The sequence below is a fragment of the Ascaphus truei genome, chromosome 1 (genome assembly GCF_040206685.1).
Source record: "Ascaphus truei isolate aAscTru1 chromosome 1, aAscTru1.hap1, whole genome shotgun sequence".
NCBI classification, from domain to species: Eukaryota; Metazoa; Chordata; class Amphibia; order Anura; family Ascaphidae; genus Ascaphus; species Ascaphus truei.
Genome location: NC_134483.1, coordinates 464069980 through 464091313, shown reverse-complemented (window position 1 = coordinate 464091313; position 21334 = coordinate 464069980). Strand labels below are relative to the sequence as shown.

The following is a 21334-nucleotide window of genomic DNA, read 5'->3' as shown; positions in this document are numbered from 1 at the left end:
CCTGTTAACATGGATGCCCAATATTATGAGACAAACTTTTGGGACACTACATAGATCAATAATATGTCAATATTATTGCCTTCCTGAGAATTGTTCAATTATCCTAAAGCAAGTTATTGGACTTCTGTGAAAAGTAATACTCTTCTGTTAAGTTGTCTCCAGAATGTCATTTTGCAAACAGAACGTTTACAGGGTAGCACAGTAAGGACAGAGAATGTAATTCAAAATCCCTCTTGTCGAACATAGCAAGTGTAAGGCTGCGCTTATAGTGCCGGCGACAGAGACGTCGCGCTGCGGTCGCTGGAAAAATCAAATTGACTTCCAGCAATCACGACCAAGCCGTCGCTCCGTCGCGTCGCTTCTACTATAAGCGCACGCGACGGCTTCTATACATTTGTTTTGTCGCGTCGTCGTCACTATAAGCGGGGTATTGGATGTGTATAATGCTGATTTGGCTTCAGTGTATAACTTGATATGTTAGTTTTTATAGAGGAGCAATGGAATCTTCTCATTAAACATAAACTCTCTTTAATTCCCCTGGCTTTTAAAGCTTTTTTTTTTTTTTAATTTTTAAAGCAGACTTAAAAACAGGAAGCTTAATAATGTCTGTGTGGTGAAGTGTTTTCATCTTTATTCATGCCAGCGTTCATATTAAGGAATCAATAATGCTCTTTTTTTCCCCTCCTTTTGCCTGCATGATACAGTACAATTCATTATTTATAAGCTGTGTAGTGAAGAAAGATAGACATTTGGTTTGCCTGTTTATAGAACGCAATAAGTGACCGTCCTTTTACATCTGCAATGGAGACATCTATGGCCTCAACAGCTCATGTACAACAATACTGCTAACAAATTGCACACTAACAAAGTATGTGTTACGCGTTTATTTTGAACAAGTACCCTTTGAGCATGTTTCCTTCAAGAATAGTATATATTTGTGAGTCTGTACACCTTTCCTATCTTAAAGCGGAGTATTCCTGCATATTTATGGGCTTTGCTCACTTAACAAGTCCTTTCCTCTGAAAAGAAGTAGTACAGTTCAACCCCATTATAACGCGATCCGTTACAACGCGAATCCGCTTATAACGCGATGTAAGCGAGACTCCCAATTTTCATATTTATGAATACTTTGCAACATGATTATTGGTATCTTGAATACTTTATTGTACAATGCATACAATTGTACATTATTTCTAACGCGATCCGCTTATATCGCGATGTGATTCCTTGGACCCCAAGCACAGCGTTATAAGGGGGTTGAGCTGTAGTAATATTAATCTCCTGTATATTTATTGATCTTAAAGCACAGTCATATCAACAGTAAAATAATTAGGCGTGTCTAATAAAACAGTTATTTTATGATTTCTAGTGAGAAATTGAAAGAATACACACACAAAATAAAAAAGAATGTCATAATTTAATAATAGGGATGTTTCTCTTGCTGCCAAGTGATTTGTGGAAAGACTGCAGCACTGCACGGAGTTTCAAACCCCAGGAAGTTCCCATATTTGCGCTGGATTTGTTTAAGTATTGTTTCGGTATCTGTAAACCTCCAGTTTGTTCTGAACATCAAGAGGTAAATAATTTATATCCAAGAAAAGATTCACTTCTGAAAAACTGCTTTTTCTTTTGCAGAATTACATTGATTACATATTACGCCTGTATGAGAGGGAGATCAAAGACTTTTTCGAAGTGGCCAAAAACAAAATGGCCGGCACAGCCAAAGAAGGGAAGAAGTTTGGTGAGGTTCCTGAAATAACTTGCCCTTATATAAGGATGATGCTGGACACAGCTATGTGGCCCTTAGTCTATAGAGCTATCGCACGGAAAGCCTCATTGGTCAGTGGGACGTTCTGTGCGATCTTGCTGAATTGGCTGATCATGACCCTTTTGGAATAAGAGCCATTGAGTCTTTGATAGAGTTTTTCTATTCGCCATGGTCACAATGGGACTCAGACCAGGATCTCCCACTGTATACTGGTTTCCATGAGACCACGCATAAAATAGCAAACTAATCAAGAACGTTTCACCTATAACACTATGGCATAAGCACACACTGTGACATCTATACATACTGCAATGTCATATGGTAGAATTTAGTTTTGGTAGCTGAATCTCTGATTGACGCCTTCAGTGCAGGAGAGGACTATGTTACTGAATATTCGTTGATTGGTAATGGGATGCAAGCCAAAGAAACATGGATGTAGCTAGTATCAGTTTTGTGGTACTTGTTGTTTCCCCTAAACATATTTCCCAGTCTTGTCTTTCATGGCTACTTGCTTCATTTGAAGCAGCAATGCCATCAACTTGACCCTTTTTGTTACGTCGTTAGGCACCCAAACAGTGGCAATCTGGCCAGACTTTGAGGCTTTTAGTATTTCATCATGGTAATTGCACAGAGAGTACGAGATTGCATGGCCTACTAAACAAATTATATGTTGCAGGCAAAAAGCCATGTGCTTTTAGCTTTAGTTGAGCTGAATGGGATACTGGCTCATTATAAAGCTTTATGAAAATACCACTTACTCTCACCATTAAGTGATTGGCTGTGCCTGTATAAGATGGGGCAAGATGAGTATTATGGCTGGATAAAGAAAATGGCCAACATGGGTTGAAAAATCTACTTCTATCTTCAAGATAACCTATTGATCTATCAATCTGCAAACATAAGGGACCCTGTAACGTAGCAGAACATAAGGGACCCTGTAACGTAGCAGAACATAAGGGACCCTGGAACATAGCAGAACATAAGGGACCCTGGAAAATATGTTGGTCTCCAGCTTGCGTGCTTGTGCACATTTTCATAGAGCTTGCATAACAGAAGGAGGGTAGTAAGCCTCCAGCTCTATCATTTGCGTGATGTTAGAGCTATTAATGCTTGTAGCCCTTTGCACTAGTGTGACAAGAGTGTTGGAGATGCACAGGCTTGGTGTGGGTTACTCTTGTGTCCTTGGGGTGCAGCTACTTTTATGCGATACATGGTATTCTGCGTTTCCTTCATACCACTAATATTTCTCCCTTCATAGACATGTTAGTTCATTACCGATACATTTCTGTGTACAAGTTTTATCATGTAAGCACACTACTCCTTGTACTTGCTTATGTATACTTTTGACCAACGCTCCACATCCTTGGAGTTTGGGGACGGTTTGAGAACAATCAGCAGACCCTCACCATTTGTTAATTCTGTTTAGTACCTAACCTTGCCGTCTGCCCATCCACAGTAATGACAAACTGTAGGTGTTCTCTCAATTAAATATATTCTCAGGATGAAAAGGCAAATACAAAACCAAACAATATTGTATTGTGTGCGTCCATTAAATATTTTAATCAGCCCTCTATTCATTAAATAGATGTAGAATGTTTTTTGAGTTCCTAAAAGAAATTGATGTAGGTTTGTAATAAGCAGCTGGCATGCTGCATAGCTACCATTATCCAAAGACTGAAAAGGGTACGATTCGGGGCGTGTGGACTAAAATATTAGGCTGAAATGCAAATGTTCTGGCTTAAGTGAGAGAGCACGAACTGCAACTGTTGATGCTGGAATGAGTGAGACTGCCTTCTATAAAGTGAGACTCACTCCAAAATGGGTGTGCGGGGGCTCCTTAGTCAGCCCTAGTGTCCTTGGGATCACATGTTGCAGAAAAGTATTTATCTGCCTTTGTGTAATGCCTTCCCTCTTCCTTAATTATAATATATGTAGCCTTTAATACAAAGAGAATAACTATGTTATGCATTGTCTAAAGAATTATTTCATTAATACCTGAAATATTCTAATACCTAATTTTCTTCTCTGTGTTTCTATGTCAATAATATGTTGGATTGCCATGTAACGAGTTACAGCCTTGGATAACCGTAACTGCTTCTTATAGCCTTCTGCATGTTTCTGTCTAACTGGTGCCTAACTTTCTCTCTTGTGCATGGTCTGTGCTAAATGCCCGTTTCTTAATGCATCTTTGTCTTTGATGCTTGCAACCTAATCCAACCCCAGCTACGCTGCCTCGAAAAGAAAGTGCCGTCAAACAGGAAACCGAGAGTGAGTATTCCATAAGTGTTACTTTGCACCGCCAATAACCCATGCAGCACCAGAAAATCAACGGCGGGCAGTGTGTTGTCAGCCTGATCTGGCTGCATCAGGGATTAACCGTTTGTTCCTAATTCTAAATTGTGCTGGTAAAAAAAATAACAATTAATAGAATGCTGAATCAATTGTACTTAATGCAAATGTGATTAAAAGAAATTCGGGGAAATGGTGGTAACTTAAAAAAGATAAGCTGTGATGTGCCATTTAAGGAAAATAGAATTGCTGGTGAATTGAATCAAATGCATTCAAGGATTTCTGAATGTATACCATGGAATTAAGTAGGTAGACAGGGCATGTGGTCTGTCAAATTCTGCAAAGTTACAAGCAAGGTGGATGGTGTATATTTCACAGAGTAACAACATCTTAAACATAAAAAGGCACTGATTTAAAGCTGAGGGTGGTGGGCTTGATGGAAAGGTGGCTGCAGTGTGGGAAATTAAAAATGCTTGGCATAGACACCAATACTAAGTTCACTATTCAATGTGGTTGAGATTCATTGCAACACAGGTAATACAATCCCTCCCGTCCAAGAGACTGAAAGGAATGCGATGTTGACTCACGGTGCAGTTTCTCCCTGGTTAGTTAGGAGAAAGGATTCTTATCTGATGAGAATATATGTTGCCTCTTATTTCATTCACTATTGGGTATAGCCCAGCTTGTTGACTTGAGTTCTTCACAAAATATTTTGCTGTCATCTATCCGGGAAAGCGTTCAATAATCAACCAGACACAAAGCATAAAATGGCTTTAATTTTATACTACTACAAAAAAAAGCTTGCGCTTGAGTTTTTATGAATAGGCCCTTTATGACATTAATGATGTGAATGGAAGTATGTGTGGGCTGGAGTGAGACATATATATTTTTTTAAGAATAGCCTTATGAACAGTATACATGAGAAATGAGCTATCCTAATAATAATGCTCCCAGTCGTTAATGCCATGTTTTAGACTACCTGTTTCCAATGCTTGGCACTTTGGTACTAGACCGATACAGTACTTGTGCTTCATTAGCTCTGGGACATTATACATGGAACTTGAATTCTTTTGCTGTTTCTACAGGTCTTCATGGCAGCTCTGGGAAGCTGACGGGATCCACGTCTAGTCTTAATAAACTTTCTGTGCAGGGCTCTGGCAGTCGCAGGTCTCAGTCGTCCTCACTGCTAGACATGGGGAACATGTCTGCCTCTGATCTGGATGTAGCTGACAGGACTAAGTTTGACAAGGTGAGCCATGTATACATTGCTGCTTGGTTATGCCACAAACAAACACCAGCAATGACTATACAAACACTAGGAGCTGTCGGAAGCCACAGACCCACTGCTACGGGTAGGTTAGAACCGTTAGATCGCTGCTCTCCTTTAATCACATGTACTTCTGGGGACTTTTCATATTAGAAAAAGCTCAGTATTTAAGTCAGATGTGTATAAACAGCTGATTGCATGTAGATTGTAAGCTCTTCGGGGCAGGGACTTCTTTTCCTATTGTTTTATGTCTGAAGCGCTTATTCCCATTATGTGTTATATTAGGTCACGTGTATTGTAAAGAGCTATGTACCTGGATGGCGCGATATAAGTAAAGACATACATATACATATTCACATACATACATACATACATACATACATACATACATACATACATACATACATACACACACACACACACACACACACACACACACACACACACACATACACATACACATACACACATATACATACACACATATACACATACACATGCATGCATACATACATACATACATATAGGTTTATTTTATGTGAAGTGTGTGTGTGTTTTCCATTAGGGGGAAAACACACTTTAGACACCATATGAGCACAAGCAGCACCACCCTTCCTGTGTCGTCTCTCATTCTGGTTGGCCCTTGCTCCAGCGTTTTCTAGCCCTCAAACTCTTTACAGTACCTTATTCACACTGGGTTTCCTCTTTGAGCTGTAAAATGGAGGTGAGGAATCCAAAACCTCACGTGGGCTCTTGGCTGCCAATGGGACCGCCCTGCCAGACATGATCTAGTCACGCTCATTGCCTGAGTATTTGAGAAAGGCGTTATGGCGCAAACTCATTGTAAAATGACACAGATCACTATGGGAGGAACACAATCATGTTAGACTTACACATACAACTTGGTTATTGCCTACTTTATCGGTCACTTGTGTAATCACAGGATGAAATGTTAAATGCTTAAATGTTCTTAAGATGATGTAAAAGCTTAGTATAATCTGCATTTCTTTTCAGATCTTTGAACAAGTCCTAAGTGAACTGGAGCCTCTCTGTCTGGCAGAACAAGATTTCATTAGTAAATTCTTTAATCTGTCTCAGCATCAGAGCATGCCCCGAACACCAATGGTATGGTACACTATTTATAGTTTTGTTTTAATGGTGGTTTTTTTTAATGTGTTCCTGACATCCCATTTGTGTCATTAATCACATCCGTTGAAGCTATAATTGAATTTAAGTGAGGGTCTTGTTTATAGAAACAGTATTCTGCTCACTTAACATGGCGCATGTACTGAAATAGAGTAGGTAATAAAAAACCAAAGTGACCAAGTCCCTTTTTCGGTATGCTGTGAAGCTGCTTCCGCGTACAGGAATAGAAAAGAGCCAGACTCTTGATTACAGAATATTGAGATGGGGCTGAATAGAGTAGGTTTTGGGAGATACAGGCGGGCCCCTCTCGTACGGCGGGTTGCGTTCCCTGGCGCCGCCGCAAAGCGCAAATCACCGAAAAGCGGAACCGATGATTTTTGGCTTATGCACAGACTTGCAGTCACCCGGTCTGCGCATGCGCAACCTCGGCCGACCCCATTATGCGCATGCGCAGACATGGTGGCCCCCTTCTTGGTACCACCGGATACTCAGCTGCTGAGTGCCTCATGCCGAAAATCGCCGGAAAAACGGAACAAGCGCTGAACCGAATGAATATGGATATACATTAGGAAACGCCGTATGGGCGGAACGCCGAAAAGCGGGGCCCTACTGTATTACACTTGACGTCAAAGACTAAGGGCCTCATGCAGAGAGCAGTGCTATTTAGAATTGGAGAGGGGAAATTTTTTTAGCTTTATTGGAGAGTTTTTTTCTCCATATGCAGAAAGGGCATAAAACTGCATTTACAATCCTTTCTGCATATGGAGAGTTTCAAACAGCGCTATGAGCGCTGTTGAAACTAGTGGGAAAGAAATCGATTTTTTTTTTCTTTCTCCTCCACTGGCCGCGGAGCGCCAGCTGCTTGGTGGAGAGGAAAAATGTTGAAAATCGCACCATTTTTTTGCCGCGAACAGCCACTAGATGGCGTTCGCTGCTCTCTGCATACGGCCGTTTTCAAGACTGGAGAGATTTCTGTTCTCTCCAGCCGCGCGGCGAGATTCTGAGAAAAAAAAATGGCGCTTTTTTTAAAACTCCCCATTTTCTGCCTTTCTAAAGGCAGGTTTCGCCAATACATGCCGCTTTCCCTGTTAGCGCTGCTCTCTGCATGAGGCCCTAAGTGCCTCAAAGTTTGAGACCAGTGAGGCTACTGGTAAAATGAAAAACCCAGATAGTGGTTTAGAACGGTGCGCTCACAGAAATAAAGTGTACGTGTAAGTGAAAAAATGAATCTATAGTGTAGATGTTTCACAACATTCAAGTGACATATATATATATATATATCAGTGATTAAATAAGTGATACAACACTTTTTGAATGGTGACAAGTAATGCTCAGACCTCCGGTGGGAACTTGTTTCCAAAAGTTCCTTTACAGTACGTTTTTATCCAAAGGTCCAGAGGAAGCAAAACGGGTCACCCGAAAAAAGAAGAAACAATGCAATGGTGCAAATACGTACGTAGGAGTTGAAATATTTGCTAGAGAAACTTGGCTCATATGAATTAGCTACTCAGTGTGTAAGATTCAAAAAGGCACATCTTTATGTTGAACCGAATAAAATGTACTAACATTCGGTACATTGTAACAATGCACATATTGATAATAAAAAGGAGCCACTAGGTGCAAAGTCGACACCTCCACTTCACTCTACCCGGTATCTTGTGGCTTCAGTTCCGTGTCACTTCCGGTTGTGTCTGACAACATCCGGCAACCTCTCGCAGTGGTTAACCCGCTTGACTCCCAGGATTGAGCCGGACCAATCCTAAGAGCCAAGCATGTGTCACCCACTGCAAGAGGTTGCCGGATGTTGTTGGACACAACCGGAAGTAACACGGAACTGAAGCCAGAAGATACTGTGTAGAGTGACGTGGAGGTGTCGACTGCGAGAGAGAGACAACTAGACCACGTCGCGATCCCCTTGGGGTGCACCTAATTGCTCCTTTTTATTATCCATATGAGCATTTTTACAATGTACCGAATGTGAGTACATTTTATTCGTTTCAACATAAAAGCTTTTACATACAGACCTGTACTATGTTCCTTTCTATCCCTTTACTCTGAGGTAATTACACATCCATCCAAGGATATCTCGCCATAGTTTGGGAGATGTGCCTGTTTGTATCTTTCACATGGTGAATAGGCTATTCATATGAGCCAAGATTGTCTAGCAAATTTTTCAACTACTCCATACGTTTTTGCACTATTGCATTGTTTCTTTTCTGGGTGAACTGTTTTGCTCCCTCTGTACCTTTTGTATAACAACGTACTGGTAAAATGAATAGATGACCATCACTGTACGGCCATTGGTGTCTAAATAAGTCATACCCACCAACATTTTTGTTTCTATGCCTTTGTTTATATACACTTTTTAACCAGACGTTTCCTTGAGCACGACTGCTCTGGTCTCACCACTGGCAGGCCCCCATGTAACAAATGTCTATGACATCATATTTTTGTCCTTTATGTCATGATCCGGTAGACATTCTGCTTCAGATAAATAAAGAAAAATAATCGCAAGCACAGCAGAGGAGTGACTTAATTCACTCTAAAGCCATTATCAAGGGAGAAAGTGTAAGTGTAACCATAGCAGAATTTGGTTGGTTAATGTGAGTCAGTGCTGTACCACGGTGACATGCTTCTCTGCCCAGCAGAAGTGTTGTGCGTATTGACCTGCAAGACGTGGCACAGAGAACCCCAATCCTTTTATATTTTGATTTCATTCACTCTATAAGAAGGAGTAGCCATGTGCCTTCAGAAAGCCAAAAAGTGCCAGCTCTCTAATCCTAAATATAAAATAACAAATACGCAGGATAGCTAAAAAAAAATATTGTGTTGTTGCCCTGTTCAGCGTTAGACTTTCAGGATTACGTTTCATATCTGTATTCCTATCCATCCAGCACTTAAGGGGTTAGACCAAAAAAAAAGGTGAACTTCGGTCAAGCAAAATCATTATTCTGTTTAACAACCCCTATAATGTTAGGCAGAACAGAGGAGTTAACCACAAAAGTTCAACAGGATGTTTTTAAAACAGCTGGGAGAAATGGTCCGTAAATCTAAAGGATCTCACCATCAATAATTCAATTCATTTGTCTGTTGTGGTTTTGTGAACTAGTCGCACTGACTTGTACGGTATAACGTCATTTCTAAAGACAATGGATTAGAAATAGCGGAGGGCTGGTGCTTTTACTCATTAGATTTTGGCAGGCATGGAGACCATTTAAAATGAAACCACAACATAAGCCCCCATAGTCGCATGTCCCTTTGGTTTTATTGGTGTACTCTGTCCACGGGTGGAATAAACCTCATGTAGAGACAGGCGAGAGGGGCCTTTCATTTCAGGTGCCCCAAGAGTCAGGAAAACCATTTAAGTGAAGTGATACGATGAGGAACAAACGACGGATAGTGGCCTAAGCCTGAGGGAACACCCCTGTTTTCATATTTGTGCATAAAATGGGAGGTCTTGTTTTCAGGTACAGATTAATTTATGGGTACAGTTCATCCACTATTTTATTTATTTTTATTTATTTATATAAAATGTTTTACCAGGAAGTAATACATTGAGAGTTACCTCTCGTGTTCAAGTATGTCCTGTGCATAGAGTTAAGACATATAATACATGGTTACAAATACAGTTACATAAATGAACAGGGTATACATTATAGACAAGACATTGCATGCACAGTTAAAGATAATATATATTATAGGCGTATGTAACAGTTACAGACCAGATTAAAATGTGAGACAGCCTTAGATTTGAAAGAACTTAAACTGGTGGTGGCTGTGAGAGTCTCCGGTAGGTTGTTCCAGTTTTGGGGTGCACGGTAAGGGAAGGAGGAACTATGAAATATGTCATTGGAACATAAGGTTAAATCCCAATGGTGCTGAAGAGATTTGTATTGGGTGCTCCTTGGACAATCCGTGTTCACCTCTCCGAATCAAAACAATATAAGAACAATGAAAAAAACTTGAGAAAGGGCTGTTTTTTGGCTCAAAACGTCGCTTAGGTGATATTGTTTGTATCTCATGATGTGTTAAATAAATGTATCTTTAGATTTTTCTATTTCTGGAGTGCCGTGGACATGATGTATGTGTGCTGGGGTTCGGTACAGTCACAATACAGTACATGTTTATGGTGTTCACAATATATTTTTAAAGGGTTCAGCAGTTCTTAATAGGTTGCAATACATTGTATTTGGTAACATTGGAAGATGTTACAATTTAGTATGAGATCAGGGTGAAAAACGGACAAGTAAAGATAAAAAACGACTTTTTTTTTTTTTTGAGTCGCAATTTTGTGAGAACCACTGAGAAAATCTACACACAAATACATATTCGGCATTTTTAATTTCTCCTAAGAAAGCATTATTTTATTTATTTTAGAAGAAAGTGGATAGAGTGTTTTTACTGCTGCGGCCGAGTTTATTCGAGCATTTGCCCGTTCTCGGCCGCAGCAGTAACCTGGCGCGCGCCGGAGGGTGCCGGGCGCGCGCCGAAGCAGCGGAGGAGCGCCCTCCGATCGGGGCGCTCTCCCTCCCTCTGCCGGGTCCGCTGGGTCCCCCGGAACCCCCTGCCGCCGTCCCCCACATCGCGGGACACCAGGGCTCCCTCGGGGAGCCCTGGACGCGCGTGCAGGGGGCGCAGGCACCCGATGATGCTGAGGGAGTGCGGCTAGCACGCCGGGGCATCCCCCGGCTTGCGGTGCTAGCCGTGCTGCAATAAAGTGTGTCGGTAGTGTACGCTTTCAAACATGTAAAAAAAAAAATACTTGATCTTCAATCTATGTAGATTGTAAGCACCGACTCCCTATTTCCCATTGTTAATATTGATGCACTTGTGACATTTTGTGTGCTGTCTTGCTAATGCTGCAAACTGATGCTTACATTGGTGGCACTACCGTATATAAATAAAAATATACATACAAAAACAATGTTAATTTAACATGCTTTGCAAGTTTAGATCTAAAAGACTAATTGCGGAAAGCATGAAGGCAAATGTCACAGTATCTATTGCAGATGTTCATACCAAGCTTAGGAAACAACTATAACTGAATTACAAGTTATTTGGACACACACTTGGCCCTGTGCGGTACTGGAGCCTTAACAGCTTAATTGTATGTTTTGACATTGATGTGATGAAACATCCCACACCAGCCTGCTTGTTAACCCGTTCTAACTCCCAGTTTTATTCCAGGGTGAGACAGAGGATGTAGACGGAGGAGTTCCTTCGCGTTCGCAAAACCCTGGGGCACAGCCGCCTGTAACATCCGAGTACGTCCACGACTGCTTCTGTTTATCTTCACCTGTCATACTCGCGTTACTAGTTGTTCAATGTATGACCAGCAACTAACTTTTTCTTAACCTTTACCTGCTTTGTGTCCTCCTAAAACCAGCTGTCAAAGTCCAGGGAGCCAAATGAGTGAGGCCGCGCTTATAGTTGAGGCGACGGAGCACGGCGCCAAAACACATACCTTGATGTGCATCATGCTGCACGTGGTGACCGCGACCAGGCAGCGGCACAACCGAGCGGCAGGAGAGACAAATGAATTTGCGCCTCCGTGCGGCTGCCACGTGACGTCGGCGTCACGTGAAGCGGTTCAGCCAATAACGTCGAATGGCTCACATGACGTCATGGGCCACGCCCCCTGTCGCATCCCGCCGGTCGCCTGCATAGAGTGCAGAATTTGTACACAAATTACGTTGCGCGTGCTGCGGTCCTCACTATAAACGCGGCCTGAGGCAGGATGATTGATTTGAAATCTTGATTGAGGTGCTATTGAAGTCTGATGCAAAAAATTAGGCTGCGGCCATAGTGAGCGTGAACAAAACGGAGCAGCTCTATCAGGCCAGCTATAGTATTTCTACACGACGGCCGCATCACGTGAGCGGTTCAGACAATGAGGACGAACCAGCCTTGTGACGCGTCCGCCTCCCCATCGCCTCCATCCTAGAGAGTACACATCGCTGGAGCGACAGGCGAGCACGACGCCATGCGCTCCGTCGCGCGCGCCAAATATAAACGAGGCCTAAGTGAGACTGCCTACTGTACCACCCTTTTTTTAGTACATACTCGACTCCCCGAGGTCTACAGCAGATTGACAATACTACCAGGACAGCCTTGTTTCATGACATACCCTACTGCTGTGTTTCTCCCGGTGCTTTAGCACAAACAAAATGTCCGCCAGAAACGTCTCGTCACAGAGCCAGTTAATGAAGAGTGTGTCGTTTTGACATGCTTGGCATTCTGTGTATTCCTCACTAGCAAGAACCTGGGCTGGTACCCTTTGTTTGGAGGTTTTATCTGGAGCAGTGATGAATGCTAAACAGGACAGTCTAGGTCATTGGTGGCCAACTCCATTCCTCAAGAGCCACCAACAGAGCTGTATTGGGGCTGCAATAATGATGGAGCCACCTGTGCTGAAGCAGGGATATTCTTAATACCTGCCCTGCTGGTGGCCCTTGAGAACTGGAGTTGGCCTCCCCTAGGTATTGGCACTGAGCATGGTCTTGTCCTATGGATCTGGAAAGTACCAAAGAAAAAGCATTCTTATTGGAGGAGGTTACTTTTGTAACATGCCTGCACATCATGTCCTGACCACTTTGCTGTCAGAGCAGCCTGCGATGCATTGATCTGCATTGACAGCAAAGGTCATGAAACAGCTTTGCGTTGTTCTTGCTGCGTTTGATAATTGAATGATAGAGGGCACTTCAAGCTGCAAAATCCAATGTCTGAAATATTGGTCTCCAAGCTATTTTTTTCTTGTAATGGCCACATCTCTTCCTTTCCTTGCACATGCCAATCCCCCTTGTGGCAAAGTAATAGTGTATGCAAGTTTTGCTGAAGAGAACCTTTTTTATTTAGTTGCTTGAAGTCTAAGTGCATTCTCATGCATGTTTTATTCGTTGGCCATACGTACCTCAAATCTGTTGTCTGGGATTCAAATAAATCACTGGATTCAATGAGTACTTCTCTCTATTGCAGAAAAGATATGATCCGACAGATGATGACAAACATATTTGGCTGCATTGTACCAGAACTGAACAACCTCATAGCCCTGGGCGACAAGATTGACAGCTTTAACTCGCTGTACATGCTGGTCAAGATGAGTCACCACGTGTGGACAGCAGAAAATGCAGACTCTGCTTCCTTCCTCAGCACCACGTTAGGGAACGTCCTTGTGACTGTGAAAAGGAACTTTGATAAATGCATAGTAAGTCTTGACTTTTAAGTAGGATAACATGTTAAATGGCTTGCAGCTCCAATGTGTGTTTCCACGTGGGACTGCTAAGGTTTTATGAATTCTTTCGGAGCGCAGACTATTTGGCCTGCTAGCAAGAACGAGGAACAAACCTCAACGACCGATGCTCGATAAAAAGCAGTACAAAAATTGATTATTATCTTCTTGGTTCAACATGAATGCGTGAATATGGGCTAAATGAAACAGAATGGGCTTTTTAACCTCCAGATGTGTGTACGGGCTCACTCCGGGTGGGGGGCTAGCAAGCTGTAGCAGAGACCGAGGTGCCGGTGAACACGCCGTTAAGCGTGTCCCACGGCAAACCACTAAGTCTCCACCCTCACTAACACCCTGTGTCCCACACAACGGAAATCAGCTGGCAGGCGCTCACGATCTGACGCTGGTGTCTGCCGAATAACGCTGATTTGGTTGAGCCAGATAGCCGGATAAAAACGCTGAGGTGGCGTTCTCCAGCCCATGTAAAAGGTAGAAAAAATGCTGCTGCAATGGCGGTAACTGCCCTCCGATAGATAGAACAGACCAAGCACAATTAAGCAAAATGGAAAATGTTATTGATCAAAAATAGACTTACACAGAGCAAGGATACTCTGGCGCGTTTCGTCCTAGGTATAGGACTTTGTCAAAGAGTCTGTTTGACCTGCTATATCGTGATGCCTATGGTGCTTAATAGCATTGCAGATAGTGCTATATAGGAGAAATATTCTAATATTATAACTAATTACCACTGGGAGACAAACCGTATATTTTAGGAAATAAAGGGTTCATATACAGTAGTTATACATTTTGTATAAATGATAGGTGTTGACGTATAGGCGTTTCAGGCTGCTTTTACACTTATATGAATTGGATGATTCATGTGGGTGATGGGATAATTTTATCACACTAAATGGTAAAAAGTTTTAGTAACCAATGTAATGTGGAAACTGCTGTTATTTCCCTTCCCCCACCCCTCCCCCCAGAAAATGCATAGGCGTGTAACTCCTCTCTTAGGCTGCGGCATAGTAAAAAAAATAGCGTGCTGAGCCAGCACACTTACCTCCTGCATCTTGTGTGTGTGTGGCTTCAGCGGGGGCGTGCGGAGGCGTGCTGAATTGCAGCCGACATATTACATTTTCATGCTTTCCGGAGCGGAGGGCCGGTCACGTGACCGCAAACATCCAATGGGAACGAGGGACTAGCCACACCTTCGCCCCGCCCCCAAAGCGCACTCACTGCCTCGCCTTCAGGACGCATAAAAGCACCAGCTTGAGCAGGCGAGGCTCAGCAGGAGCACGGCTCAGCGCGGCCCGAGGCACCATGCCCGCGGCCTTATTTGCAGATGCTCTACATCTATGAAAAATATAAAAGATAAACAAAAGACTGTGGCCAATTGTAAAAGAATACTTTTTAAAGCAAAAGAAAAATCACATTGAAATTCGTTATTTTGTTTTATATGTTAGACTGCTTAAAACGTGTTTTTGTTTTGTTTTGTTCCCCCATCCCCCCCCTCCCCTCTCTTAACGTGTGTTGTACGTGAAGATTAACCAGATCAAGCAGATGGGGGAGGTAAAGATCTCAAAGAAAAGCAAAGTCGGCATTCTTCCATTTGTGTCCGGGTTCGAAGAGTTTGCTGAGCTGGCAGAATCTATCTTTCGAGTTGCGGAGAGACGGGGAGATCTGGACAAAGCCTACACAAAACTTATAAACGCAGTCTTCATAAATGGTAGGTTTAACAAGGAAAAACATGAATTGAGAATTCTCACATTTCTCCTGCCTACTTTTGACCTATAAAGAGGGACTGCTATTCATTCCCTGTGGTCTCGTGTAGGACTGCACTTTATGTATAACACGACCGCTATTGTAAAAGGAGAAGTTACTTCTGCCATGTGTATGTAAAAGTGATGAAACCTTTAAAGTCGCACGTTTTTCTGCAACAAAGGTTTCAATTTCCCTCTCACACATGAAATGATGTTATTGTACAATAATGTTGTGCCTCTCCTTTAATATAATCTTGTTCCAAAATGTCTTTTTTGGGTTTTGCTAAATGTTGTAGTTACTGTTTTTCGGCCGCACCTACGATATTTCTCAACTTTTATTTCCCCTCATGACTAAAATATGTACTATGTTATTTTAATCAACTTGAACTTTCTAGCCATCAAAAGAAGTGACGGGTCTTCTTTTAATTTGCCTAATACATTTTGTTTAATGATACCAGTCCATGCAGCAGAACATTGTCTGATGTAAAGGATCCTCGGCTTTAATCTTGAGCTTGAAGTTCAATTTATTTTTCAGCTGCAAGGCACAGAGAGATCAAATCCCTATGTCTGAAACCCAGTTTTCCCACTTAAGAGGCCAGTGTATTAAGTACAAGGTTATTTAGTAGTCTAAACTCCTCAAAAGTGCAGATGGAAAAGTGGAAGCCCTTAGCCCTGACATTCTGTCCCAAATAAAGCATAACGTGAGATTTGGTTTTAGTAGTTAGAAATATATTTGAATATACACTGCAAACCAATCTTTAACCCCATTGTTCCCTGGGGGTTGCAATTTAATCTCTGGCAGCCTCAGCTGGTGAAAACCAATATTAAATCTGCTGAAATGTGAAAGCACTAGGGTAGGGGTAGCCAGCTCCGATCCTCAAGGGCCACCACCAGGTCAGGTTTTTAGGATATTCCTGCTTCAGCACAGTTGGCTCAATCCGTGGCTCAGTGAGAATGTGCTGAAGCAGGGGATATCCTTAATCTGACCTGTTGGTGAACCTAGAGGAGTGGAGTTGGTCACGCCTGACCTATGGTATGGTACCTTCTAATATTTGTAATATTTCTTTCATAGGTGTATGTTGAGAAGGATACAAATCTAAGGCCAAAAAGCTGATTCCAAAAAGTGCAATAGCACACTACTAAATGAGGGATGAATTCTGCTATGCTTTCTCTATATGTCAGACACATTAAGAGGTTCGGCAACATTAAATTGTCATCGGTATTCCTTTTGAATGGAAGAGGGGCTGAGTATTTGCCAGGATTTCATTTTCCTTTCAAATGAAAATGGAAAATCTCTGGCAGTCTCTCGCCCAAAAATATATTTTGTGAGCTGTCAAACTAGGCCTGGGGACTTGAGGGGAAACCGAAACCCTGTATACATCATTGTAAGCATGTGGCTCTCTGGGTTGAAATGGTCATTGAGTCAATGTATTGTACGGGGGATTTTTCAGTGGGATTTCTTCATCTTTGATTGTAGTTGAAAAAGTAGCAAACGAGAGCCAGAAGACACCGAGGGACGTAGTGATGATGGAGAACTTCCACCGCATCTTTGCTACACTCTATCGCTTGAAGATATCGTGTCTGGAAGCAGAGAAGAAAGAAGCCAAACAGAAATATAGTGACCACCTCCAGTCGTACGTCATATGCTCTTTGGGACATCCGCTGGAGAAACTCAATGTAAGCTTCTGTTTGGTATTCTCTGGGATCTAAAGCCGCACCGCTTTATACAAAGTGTTTTCTATGTTCTACTGGGAACATAAAAGAATGTTGCATGGACTTTGCTAACAGTAAAATGTGTTTATCACGTGGCTTGTAAGCCCTTATGGGGGAGGCGCCTGCCTATCCCAGAGGTTTACTCTTTATGGCACAGATCCACAAAAGGGTGCTAAACCTCTGCAAACCTCAGCTACTATTCATGTGAATGGAAGTAAAAATGTGCTAAAGCTTAGCAGCCTTTTGTGGATCTGGGCCTAAGGCCTCGGATGTAGACGGCACGCACGCACGACGGAGCTCATGAATGTCGTGCACACCTGCTACATAAGCGACCCGAGGCCAAAGGATCTGGAGGAGGAGACGCGACGGGGAAGCGTGCCCGTGATGTCACATGAGCGGTTCGCCCTCATTGGCTCAACCGCTCACGTGACCCGGCCGTCACGCGACAAAATCAAATCATTTTGTTGTGCAAACAATCGGTTGCGCGCTCTCTGGCCGTCCTCATTTAGGAACAGCCTTTTGTTCTCATCACGCGCACTGTCTCGCTAAGTATGAATGCGGCCTATGTCTTTATAGCTGTGTTCCAAGGATGTGACTGGTGTGTATGCTACACCTCTAAAATGCTGAATAGATTGTAGGTGAGGAATAATTTTTTTTTTTTCAATTAAGTTCTTTTGCATAAATAATGCTGTTGGGTCCCCTTCAGTATGGGAACAGGTACAAATATGTTTTCTTGCCAAAATAGCCTTTCCTTTTCTTACTATAGGGCCTGCAGCCTATTGCTCTTTGTTGCAATGTATTTTGGGTCTATTCAGCTAAAAAGATGTTAACTTTATTTTAACTAAATAGTACATTTGTTGTGTGCTATGTTTTATATTGATATAAGAATATTAAATATGCAGCAAATAGACTGATTATTTCATCACGCTTTGTTGGGGAAAACAAAAGAACGAGACGAGGCTTCAAAGTCATGTTCAAAAAGCCTCTTTTAACTTATATATACCGTATTTAAACAAATATTTAGTAGATTCTCTATTCCGATATAGTTTACAAGTAATATCACTTCTGAGATGTTACTCAGGTCAACACTATAGGATACACCCTAATGAAAGTATATCTGAGGCTATGACACTGACCGTTCTCCATCCCTTTATCATGCTGAGGATGGTGTTTTTTGGGGAGTGACCCCAAACTTCCCGACACACAATCCTCACCATTATATCTTCCTCACCTTTAGAGTTTCTCTATTTGTATGTTTTATTGGAAGATATATGTATCCCCAAGCATACATGTTCTGCTTTACAGAAACATATAGCTGACATAATGCAGGACAATATGGTACAGAAGGGTGAGATGCATCAAGAGGATAACAATATAGTACTTTTTTGGGGATACTCGGGAGTCAGCAGGAGTACATGTAAGTGCATTGAGTGATGAGCGTGGGCTAGATTAGGAAAACAAAAGTGCATTTGGTGTAAAGTTGTGATTAGAACCTACTAAAAACCTGACGATGGCAAGTGAAGACGCTTGGTATTCATTAAGGGTAAGGGAGTTACCACGGTACAGAGTGATAAGTGAGAAAGCTATACGGTGGGAAACAGAAGTAAAGACGAAGCAAAGGGAAATATCAGTGATTTCAGAGTTCCGATTTAAGGGGCAGAGGGAGTTAATAAAGTTATCTAGTGAAAAGGATGGGAGAGGATCCAGAACAGAACCCTTTGATACATTCACTGCTAAATCATCAGGGGAAGAAGAGAAGTTGGCAAAAGAGAAAAAATCAATGAGAAAGATGAGTGGAGAATCCACAGAGTGCGTGAACAGAGATAGTGTGTGCATGCATGTTAAGACAGTCAGAGACAAGTGTGCTGTAGTAGGAGGTGAACCTGCTGGCCAGGAGAAGAGTATGGAGTTGTAGTTTGTGATGAGATTAGGGAGCGAGAAGAAACAGAGTTTAGGGTTGATTCTGCTACTAGATCAAAGACCTGCAGGTCTCTGCTATATAGCTACAGTGTATGTGAGGTAGAAGAGGATTGAGAAATAGAGGAGATGAAGTTGTGGTCATAATATACAAGGGGAGAGAGAAATCTGTAAGGAAACTGTCTCCGTGGTGATCTACATGAAAGCGTGTGTCAGTGGTGAGTAGGGTGTGGACTGTAGAGGTATCTCCTAAAGGTTTTTGCAATTCTAAATGATTTTCTCTTCTCCACTGGTAAATTGTGGAAGAAGCTATAGCTGAAATAGAATTGTGCTGTCGTACAAAGCATTGCTCTTATACACAATGTTAATTTTCAGCTAGGGGGTTTCTTTTTCTTCCCCCTAAAATGCACAACAATTAAGTGTCATGATTTTAATTTGCTTTTGAAGACTTTCTTTGAAGGGGTCAAAGCTCGTGTTGCCCAGGGCATTGGGTACGATGAAGTGAGCTACCAGCTAGCTTTCAGCAAGCAAGAACTGCGTAAAGTTATAAAGGACTATCCGGGGAAGGAAGTGAAGAAGGGGCTGGATAACCTGTACAGAAAGGTTGACAAACATCTCTGTGAGGAGGAGAACTTGTTACAGGTAAATACATTGGTGCACATATTTCACGACCTACATCTGTATGAATAACCGTTCAGGATCCAACTGGATGGAGCACTTTCCCATACTTCCTTTGTTCTTCTCTTTGGCAGGTGGTGTGGCACTCCATGCAAGATGAGTTTATCCGTCAGTACAAGCACTTTGAAGAACTGATTGAGTACTGTTATACGGGAGCCGGCATTACTATGGAATTCACAATCCAGGACACCCTAGAATATTTTTCTAGTATTGCACAATCTCATTAAGGACCAATTTAGCACACGTGCTTATGGAAAAAAGAGCACTTTATGAATCATAGTATTTGCATATACAAGCAATTGAAAGTAATGAAAAAGAGCCTTAACACAAAGGATCACATGTTAACTCTGGTCATTTTATCTTTCAGGCTGTTGCTTAAAATAGCAGTACTAAGTAAGATCATTGGAAATAATGCTGAAGTCAAGTAGCACAAACAAAAAACATTTTAACGTGTATTGATTATATAACATAGGGTGCACGTAGGGCTGCGCACAAAGAAAAATCCTATATATGGTGCACACCTACTAGGAATAAGTATAATGAACGAAATGGTTGTGATCAACAATAAAACATAACGTTTAATATCGCTGTACTTCATGTGTCAAAATAAAAATAAATAAACAAACAGTAATTCGGAGTTTGAATACTAAATCTGTACTCCAAATGAGTGAATGCGAGTGTTGTTTATTAAAACATAAAAACATACCCCCACGGGCAGATCGTGTGACTCCTACCTGGGAAAATTGTACATTACCCAGTGTATAGCAGCTTGGTTTACTTCTTTGCTGACTCTGAGTAGATACCTAGAGCACAAAGCCAACTGTGTGAGCTCAAATGATTGGTATCTGTCTAGATATCAGGAACATGAACAGCCCGAAAAATTATGTAAAAAAAAGTACTGTGGAGTACTGGCTGTTATATATACCATACACATTATTTTAGTTATGGTGGGTGATAAAGGAGACGACTAACCTCCACCGTTAGCATGTAGCCAATAAAGAATATCACTTGTGAGCACATTCACATGTCTTAGACAAGTCTGCAACCCTGCCTTTCAACCATGATCACCTAGCATACAGTGCTCCCACTGCAGCAAGAGATTCTGGGAAATGACATGCAAATGGGCATATATATAATATATATATATATATTATCAGAGATATATATATTATCAGAGATATATATATTATCAGAGATATTCGTCGCCGCCATCTGTTGAGCATGACTCTGCTCAAGCAAGTCAGAGCTGTATAATGTCCTGATTTTGGGGAAACTTTGCATTTTTAATTCGAGTTGTGGACTAGTATAGACTTGAGATGCACAAAGGGAGGAGTGAAAAGCAGAATACAGGAAGGGGACGGCTTCTCTATACTGTATAAAGTGTTTGCAGAACAGTGATGACAAGAAAAAGTGAGCTAGCCACTTGCCACCACTTTGTCAACTAACGTACAAGGTTTTGCTGTCAACAGCGATAATCACAGCATCCCCACTTTCCTTCTAGAAAGTTGCTAACTCAAAAGAGGTAGAGATGGAACCTAAAACCACGTTACGTTAGAAAATCATTTAAT

At 41.8% G+C, this 21334-nt stretch overlaps 1 protein-coding gene across 9 annotated transcripts in view; it reads left to right on the top strand.

The window, feature by feature from the left end:
- EXOC1 (exocyst complex component 1) overlaps window positions 1-20393 on the top strand; it is a 40572-nt gene extending 20179 nt beyond the window's left edge. For 6 of the 9 annotated variants that reach the window (XM_075566263.1, XM_075566233.1, XM_075566252.1 and 3 more), the window contains 10 exons: window positions 1636-1741; window positions 3992-4036; window positions 5143-5306; window positions 6339-6449; window positions 11658-11734; window positions 13446-13674; window positions 15241-15424; window positions 16936-17135; window positions 19536-19730; window positions 19841-20393. In XM_075566263.1, the coding sequence (XP_075422378.1) occupies window positions 1636-1741; window positions 3992-4036; window positions 5143-5306; window positions 6339-6449; window positions 11658-11734; window positions 13446-13674; window positions 15241-15424; window positions 16936-17135; window positions 19536-19730; window positions 19841-19993 (1464 nt within the window). In that variant the 3' untranslated portion in view covers window positions 19994-20393. The remainder of the gene's footprint in view (window positions 1-1635; window positions 1742-3991; window positions 4037-5142; window positions 5307-6338; window positions 6450-11657; window positions 11735-13445; window positions 13675-15240; window positions 15425-16935; window positions 17136-19535; window positions 19731-19840) is intronic. The other 3 variants (XM_075566281.1, XM_075566271.1, XM_075566242.1) reach the window with 1 other exon arrangement.
- The last annotated feature ends 941 nt before the right edge of the window (window positions 20394-21334 follow it).